At 39.3% G+C, this 9,300-nt stretch overlaps 1 protein-coding gene across 1 annotated transcript; it reads right to left on the reverse strand.

Moving 5' to 3' along the window:
- Positions 1-98: 98 nt before the first annotated feature.
- On the reverse strand, positions 99-8,233 carry grtp1a (growth hormone regulated TBC protein 1a). The gene is made up of 8 exons (XM_083931811.1): positions 7,825-8,233; positions 4,741-4,892; positions 4,504-4,662; positions 3,027-3,151; positions 2,301-2,397; positions 1,503-1,675; positions 1,049-1,234; positions 99-904 (listed from the first exon to the last, which is right to left on the reverse strand). Exons 1-8 carry the CDS (start codon positions 7,890-7,892, stop codon positions 812-814), a joined length of 1,053 nt encoding a protein of 350 aa, XP_083787937.1. The 5' UTR covers positions 7,893-8,233; the 3' UTR covers positions 99-811.
- Between the last annotated feature and the right edge of the window lie 1,067 nt (positions 8,234-9,300).

The raw sequence follows: 9,300 nt of genomic DNA on the forward strand, positions 1-9,300 counted from the left end.
TGATTTTTTTTTTTTTTTTTAGTGTATCCTGCAACAGTACCTTTGTGATTGAACCCTTTCTGTGTGAAATAAACATGGCTGTTTATTCTGAGCTGTTCAACCAGGTGTACATTGCACAAAATTCAGAGCTGGGATCAACGCCAGGGTTATTTTTGACCAGTGTAACAAAATCTGATATCAGTACTGAGAGACACACACAGAACAAAGTGGAAACACCTTTGTTAGAAAAAGAGAGCAGCCCTTTCAATCATACCGAGGCCGTTTCATTATAGTGCACTTGAATTAATGGGTTGAGGTCAGGAATGACCCCATTCGCTCAAAACCTGAACACAACCAATAAGTACATGAATCAGATTTTGAAATATTTGACAAAATAAGTTTCTGTCATGCAATCAGTATACTTCACATCCGATTACCACAGCAGGTAGTGCCAGCATGGAGTTTTGTCTTCATTTAGCATTCAATGTGAAATACAGCAGGCCGGTGCAACACATTATTTAACTGACCTGACAGTTTGCTGCCAGGCTTTTTATCTACAGTGTCTCTGACTTTGTGGCGTAAAGTGCATAATTTAACAAACAAACTACATGTTAATTTCAAATGGAATCGTCGACTCATACAGCACATTGCTAAGAATATTCTCACTATATACTTACATGTGGGCTATATGATCTTTTGAAATTGTTTAAGACAAACTGTAGTAGTCACTGTGGCATTAAGTCTGTAAAAAGAAAAAGGTGCAAACGAGCTCTTGGGTGCTCATCCCAGTGGAATGTGTATTGATTTTGAGCAACAGGTAGTCGAGTTTGGTTCAGGATTCTTCTGCAATGATGCGAGATCGACATGTTGCCCGCAGCTTAGTCAAGGTTGCCATGGAGAGACTTCCTGGTTCAGTGAAGATGTTCTAGGAAAGGCAAGAAACACCAGGATAATAGGATTAAAGCCTGTTAATAACAAGGGACTGCTGTTTTATACGGACTGCTCTTTCCTCCACTGAACGCCATTCTTAATAACTAAAAGTGATGGGTTGCCTCCCTTTTTTTTTTACCTGCATGAAGGTGTGGCATTCATCCACAAATGGTCCATGGGTGATCTGTTTGAAGTTCTGGCAGACGTCCGGTAGTGACTGGGCCTCTTGAATCAGAGCCTGGTTGTGGTGGATCAGTGTAAGAGCGACACGGAATAGGATTTTAGAGCCCTCGTAGAACAGGCAATCCCAGATACGCAGAACTGTCTGCAGAGACACAACAACAAATAAGTAAATCCCACCAGTGAACACATGCACAGTGATGCACAATATGAGGTTTAACCTGCAGCAGGGTCTGAAGGCATGAACGCCTGCAAGTGTTACGCCTAATAATGACCCAAGATATGGGAAAGTCTGAGATGAATAAGGTAAGGCATTGAACTTAAATAGTTATGGTTAATATAGGTGGTTAGGAAAATTTTTGCGAGATTTTGCTAATCTAGACATGACTATAAAACACACAAATTACAGTCACCTCTACTGGCAGGACGTCTATGTAGAGACAGATGAACCATCGGGAGACCACCAGGGTCCACATGACATTATGATCCATCATGGTCTGCCAGACTCCGGGGATTTTAACTTTCACCAGTTCCCCTAACACCTCCTGGTCCATCTTTAGTCCCAGCATGGCTGGACTGTAGTAGTCTGTAACCACACGCACATAAATACATCATTGTGAGTTATATATTGTGCTTAATTAATTCATAACAGATATAAACACATAAATCTGTGTAATAAAAAAACAGCACAAATTGAAAACAGTTTAAAGTTGTACTCCATAAGATTTGAGATACTATTACACTTCTGCCCCTACTACAAGCCTGACTCAGAAGTCGGAAGTTTCCGATTTCTGATAACAAGTGAACGCAGCATAACTGTTAGTTACAATCTTGCCGACAGACCAACCGCTGTCAGCAGTGTCATTAACATGGCGGCTTATTTACATCAATCATCCAGTGGGTCATATGATAAATCACCATTGTTTTAACTCACTCTTTGATAGAAAGTAACTTAAAAGACAATTATCTTAAAAATCATGTATATAGACGTTTCCTTGTTTGGGAGAAAGATACGGGTGAAAATGTACTGTAGGTCTTAAGCCACGGACAGATAAAGACCATGTGACATACAGGATTATTCTTAGCTCAACGGAAAGGAACACCCCCCCACACACACACACGCACACACACACACACACACACACACACACACACACACACACAAAACTGTCACGAGACCAGAACAATGGCAAATTAAGTTACACACACACCTGGTAAAATTCTACCGAGTAGTGCATCCATCAGCCAGAAGGACTTCTCTTCATCTTTTGTGACGATAAGTAGATACCCAGCTATGAAGTTCATCCCCTTAAGACAAAAGAGAGAGACACTCCAGTCACACGTGAACCTTATAATCGTTTAGAGCTCTTTGATAAAGCATCAAGTGTAAACTGGACATGTAACTAGGAGACAGAAACAAAGCATTCAAACTGGAACAGGTCGTCTCAGTGTGATTACAGATGGATGGGTTCTACTTCACGAAGAGATGAAAACATCAACGCAGCCTTGGAGCCTGTTTGAATTGCAAACCAGACTGCATATGCTCTGGTGAATGAAATTTGCCTTTCAAATGCTAATTATTAACGTAGGGCTATACTGACACAAACAGCCTTTCTTTAGACACATACTGCATGTGCTGAATAATCGTGGTCACTAATCTTAAAACACTCCATAGATGATTATTCCACACATGGAAATGTACACACGTCTACATCTAAATTTATTTTGGCTGATAAATATTGGAATACATAAGTCCGTATTTGTCCCATAATAATAATCCACAACAACCTAATCCTTCAATGCAAATTTCAGTTATTCAGCACTATAAGCAATGATAAAACAACATGAAATACTACATTCTTTGACATCTTTGTCACATGTGTAAGAATGTTATTATAATAAATCCATTCAAGGCTGGATTTAGCCAATAATATTACCTGACAGTAGCCCACAGCTGGGTTATGGTGGCCATAGGCCAGCAGCACATTGTAAAGAGCTTTCTGCAGACATGGGTTGGATGTCTTGCGAAACTGGACGTTGTCTGGAAATGTTCTGTTCAAGTCTGAAAGAAAAAAAAGACACAAAATTTAGTGCTGTACAGCTAGCTAAAAGGTATTAACTGTATTACCAGTGTTATTAAATACTAAACTGAGGGCACATGGGTGGTGCAGAGGTAAACGTACTTACCTCAGCACTTAGTTTTGCACCAATTCAATGCAACATCACCCAGGAAGTACTGTGTAGTCTTATTAAACAGGCAAAAAGACATTTCTGGTAGATAACTTTGATCTAAGTGACCTATTAGAGTATAGGTCACTTAGAACAACTGTAGTATAATTTTAGATACAGTCGCCTCACAATCTCGGAGGATAAATTGATTGTCGCCGTACTAACTTTCCAGCGTCCTTGCTCATATTATTATCAACCACTGCTACAACACAAAGATGCTGGACAACCATCGAGAGCAATGTGGCGTTCAGGGTCTTGTCCAAGGTCACTTCAACATGTGGACAGGAGGAGGCGGGTATCGAAACTGCTCTGCCTCCTGAGCCACAGACTAATACAATACGCCTTCACACTAATGGATCGATGACTCATTGGATTGTTTTTTGTTTTTTTTAACATCTCACACATGTTGCTACTTTCTGTTTGAATGCTCAATCAGTATCTCAGTCAGAGAAACATCAACATGGTAGCCGGCCTGGTTGAAGAACAGTTATTTACTCACAAAACAACACATATGTCATGCTGAATGGTAAAAAAACGACTGGAGTAAGGGCTCTGAAACACCAAACTGTTTGGCGTCAGTGTGTCCTGTGTGGCTAACTGAAGGCTGTGGCTTTTGCAGTGTGTCTGGCACTGTTGGCTATGGTCAGCATAAATCAGCAACTGTCGAGTCGCATCAGCACACTGACTGAATCAGCCTCAGGGGCAGTCAGAGAGAAGGGATTCTCTGACTGGATGTTCAAACGAAATCTCGTATTTTATTCTAGCCCACATGACAATGCAAATCAAACTGTCGAGAAAATAATAACTTGTTTTGTGTGTTCATGATGAGCTCTAGAGACAGGTACCCCTAAGTCAGATAAAGGTTCAATCGGAGAGGAGACATGCGGTCATGCACTGTCAGCTGGTTCTGTGAGGTTGGCTTGATGTGTGTCAGGGATGTTTAAGTGTAATTCCGCCGTAAAAGCATCCCATGATCTTTTCGGCATGACTATGCATCAAATAAACAATCGAGACAGTTCTTTCGTTGATCACCTATTAACAAAGAAAACCCGGACAGTTGCTAACAGCCAGACGTGCTGAACCTTGATGGCTTATTTGATGTATATTCATGCCGAAAAAAGACCACAGGAAGATTTTACACCGAAATGACACTGAAAGGCGGTCTGAGAAAGCACATGGCCTGACCTGTGCCGATGGTCTCCACCACTTTGGGGTCGTGCTGGGCTACGAGCAGGGACTGGTAGTATCCTGGGTTCTTCTCTAGCTGGTCTTGAGCCCCGCTGGCTGCCATCCAGATCAGAGCCCGGTGCTCATTGGGAATCCCCTTACGTACATAACGCTTTACTGAAGGAGAGACATTTAAGTTAAGTTTGTGTAAACTCACGCTGTGAGGATATTGGCATGTTCAGTTTTCACACTCACGTTTTACATTCTTCTGGACCTTGCTTCTGCCCTTCAGTAGCTTGGACCACTTGATGGATCGTCGGGTGAGCACAACTAGATATTCAGACATGATCTCCTCATATGACTCGTAGTCAAAGTCCTTTGAGCGCTCAAAGCCATACGGATCCAGGCTGGGAAAAAACACAGAGTTAGAAACTGTTAACAACTTTAATGAAACACATCAAAGTCAGTGCATCTCAATCATCCTCAGAATTCTTGTGCACTATGTTTATTGTACTTCAGGCAAGACTAAAGACATTTCCAAATCAGACTGAATATAACATTTCATATAAAACATTTCAAATGGTGGCTTTATATTTTACTTTGTCATAAACCTAATGTAATACAAACAGTTATTGTCAAACTGTCAGAGTGCTAAACATCATCTACTGTAGGTAGACTATAAAAAAGGACCTTATACAACCACACTTTAAAATAGCCAAACTATCCCTTTAATGTTATCTTGATTTATAGCATGTGTATTTACCTATATCTGGTATCTGAAAAAAGTGTGGTTGTAGGTGGCTCAACCTAATGCCTTATTAGGTAACACGATAATCTTCCTGCAGCTTAATCCTTTCACAAGGGGAAAGTCATCCCTGTAGTAGAAATGCACCTACAGACTGTAGGCTACTACATCTGTTTTAGACATGTTCAAGCACAACAGACTTAATCACTTTACTACTGTATATACGACACACAGCCCAGGCTCTAACTTGTGTGGCTCTGTAAATACTGGGTGTAAATAAAGGTGTCGTTATGCAAACGTTATGTTCCTCATCTGAGAATGACTTTGTTGTCAAAACAAGAAGCAAAGGCACAAGTTAGATGCATCAGTGTGGAGTTTGTGACTGTGACAACTGTTTTGGGTATCGCTGTTTGTTTGAACTGTGCAACAGCTCCCTTTCTCTCTTTTTAAACATATAGGCCTACTGCAGGTGAGCGTGGACACCAAACATCTACAAGCTTAAATGCTTTGGCATTATGTTTACATGTGGACAGGGTGGATAAACTGCAATATACCAGGTGCAGTTCAACTATGGTCCATTATGCACCTTCATGAAGGATAACAACGTAACTGTTTTGGTGCTGATTTCACTTTATGGTCATTTTGGAGACTGCAGGTTCAATATTTAGTCTACCTTCATTGATATAAAATGGGGTGTACAGAACAAAGACTGTTTATAATGAACAAAAATACATCTCAAAGTCAATAGAACCACAAAATACAATAACCATAAAGTTGAATCAACAACAAAAACACTTTCAACAAAAGCTGAACATTATAATCTTCTTGAAGGTAGGATTTATCATGAGACTGCTGAATTCATTTTAGCTAGTGTACTAAATAACAATGGCAACTGAGTGCAGGTTGTTCTTAATGTAAAACATACATATTTTTACTTGAACCATCATGTCATGCGACAAAAAAGGCAAATTGATTTCTAATGAACAGAACAACTAAACATCAGCAGGCCAGTCATCTAGAATATGAACAGTTGTTTACTTTTGTTAGAAAATATGTTTCATGGATATGTGTATATATGCTGTAAACACACATTGTATGGAAACCTTTGTGTTTGCTAGTAACTGTGGATTCAACAGTTTTCTTTGATGAAGATTGAGGCAAGTTTAAGTGTATTGCCCTTTATTTTTGTTCTGTTTCGAGAAAAATATATATATTTCAAGCCCTTGTCACATGACCAATTTAAAACAAGTTAAACTAATAATGAATTTGTGATGGTTTTAGTTAGCAAAATAACATTGTGTTGCTATATCCGATCCAATCTTTCTAAGCAGATTTTTAATGCTGTATTCTGATCAAATGACCCCACCTGGGCCCCCACAGACTGATTATTGGCCCCCTTCTGTGACACCCCAATTAAATAATCCTGGAATCGACCATGCACTGCAGAAAACAGTCAAAGTCTATATAAAGAGACCTATTATACAGTGTGTCTGCCTGTCTAGAGTCAAGTACAATAATGACTCAATTTCCTTGCAGGAGTCATCCCAAAGGATCGATAAAGAGAAGTCTCAGTCTAAGTCTAATTCTGCAATAAATAACCATGGCAATTGAGTGAAGGTTGTTCTTACTGTACTCACATTGGTTATATATTTGTACATTTTGAAAAATATACAATATAATATATATCTTTATTTGAACCATCCACCATGTCATATGACGAAAAAGGCAACTGCATTTCTAATGAGACGAACTGCAAACATCAGCAGGTCAAGTACAAGTATTTTACAGTAGCTTATCCCTATTAAAGGGGGGAAATGGTGAATGTGGTGATTATATTGGGGGAAGGTTTTATTCATAAAAACAGATATGTAAAAAACATTCCCTCACTTCCTAGTATTTAAGAGATCATTAAACCCGTATACGAAATCCCTTGATAAAATGACAAGGAAGAAAGCAAAAGTTTAAAATAAAAGGTTATACACAAATAAAGGTTATCTAATGTGTACGAAGCCCCTTTTCTGAAGGAAAAACGGTGACAATCCTTGTTTATACAAATATATGTGGTATTTTAATGCAATGATACAAAGAAAGACTTCGAATATAAATTTGTGATTTCCCTTTGGTTTGTTTGTTTTGTTTGTTGCTTAACCTTTAATGTAAACCTTTCGTCTGTCTTATGTATCCATATGCAAGCATGTAATAAGAATGTTTCCACTTGCTTAACTGTACTACATGCAATGTACTGAATTTTGAAAAAAAAAAAAAATATATATATATATATATTTTAAAAAACTTATCCCTAAAAAACAAGGTATCGCGATATGTTAATATGCTGAGTTTTGTACCAGCGTTAGTAGCTAACGTTAGTTGTCGAGTAACGTTACATTAACGGTTTAAAGTAGTTAGTTGGCTAACTTTACTGCCTACAATTTCAATAAATTTGAGAACAAAAAAAACTACTTCGGTATGAACTTAAAAGTCGTGTTTTTGACCTCCCAACCCCGGTAATAATGTGGTTTAAAACGTTTTAGGAGGCTGAGGTAACCGTTAAAGCCCAACGGTCGTTACTTGTGCTTACGTCAACCGAACGTTACCTGTCCACTCTGTCCCTGGCTCGACCGTCCGGGGAGCGGGTCCGCCTCGCCTCGACTTTCTTCTCCATTGCCTCTTGTGCTCCAGTGATATCCTTCAAATATGTGCCAGAGTCTCACCATGTATCCACCGTGTTGTTTTTCTCCAAAACAACAAAGCAAAAGTTCTTAACAAACATGGATGTCGAAGTCACAGTTGAGCTAAGTTGGCTGTTGAACTTTTTACTCCATGTTTGCGTGCGGAGAGACACCACGCCGCGTTTCCCTGGGGATTACAGCATGTTAGATTTCGCCTTGAGTTTTTATCGCCATCCACATGCACCTGCTGCTAGCTCCTGAGTGCACCGAACCGTCCCACAACATCCAAACACCACGGTTACTTCGCTCCACTCTCCTCGTCCGGACTAACTTTACTCCTCCGCGGAAGATTTCGGACTCGTGACGTTTGCTCCTGGACACACACGTCAATCAGCCCTTAATGCTGCTTTCGAGTGATTCCCGGAATATCCCACTCCAGAGCCGCGGAGGAGCGCGCATGGGAATGACGCATTCACGGAGCTTTGGTTAGAAAACAAAGTGGGGTTTAGAGGGGCGCCTACATTGAATGTTAAAGCTAGTAAAACGCTCTAAAAAGCCTGACATTATTGTTTGTTACGTTCTGTAACGCACGTATGTATTACAAGCATTCGTATATTTCTATTCGTATTAAACACATTAGCAACCCTTGCTTTGCGCTAGACGAGCTCTATGAAAATCTTTGCAAAATAGGCATTACAGAATATTTTGCAAAAAAAATCAATTATCTACCATATAACACATCGATTAAATACAAACTGCTGACACGGACACAGCCTACAACATAACACATCTCTCTCCCCTATATGCAGTAAACGGTGTTAATATGTCCAATAACACGTGAAGGCAGCAAACATGTTAAGTAGCCGCGCCCTCCACCGCAGCCACGTAGCTCAGGTAATGTTTCATTATTGTCATTAACCTTTATTTAACCAGGATATCAACACTGATCTGGCCAAGACAGCAGCATAAAACCTACAAGTCTCAAAAACAAAAACAACACACAACATAATATGATACAATAACATTAAAAATAAATAAATAAACAGATCAGTGTTCAGAAACAGTACATGTGCACCTTGGGTTTATGAAATACATGGATGAATTAAAAAATAATAATAATTTCACATCCATAGGGAAACATTTGATGAACGTATGCTTTTTTATAAATGAGCTAATATTATTATTTAAAATGGATGTAGGCTCTATTAAAATGACTTGAACATCTTACACAAGTAGAAGGGTTCGTGCAGGGGCTTGAGATCCTTGAAAATGCTTGAATATTAATGATTTTTCAAGGTTTGAAAAGTGCTTGAATTTTGGATACAGTGCTTGAAAATGCTTGAAATTGTATCCACATTTATTTCACAACAAACAGCTATAGATTAGAAATATGTGATTTCA

This window comes from Echiichthys vipera (assembly GCF_963691815.1).
Source record: "Echiichthys vipera genome assembly, chromosome: 1".
Classification (NCBI taxonomy): Eukaryota; Metazoa; Chordata; class Actinopteri; order Perciformes; family Trachinidae; genus Echiichthys; species Echiichthys vipera.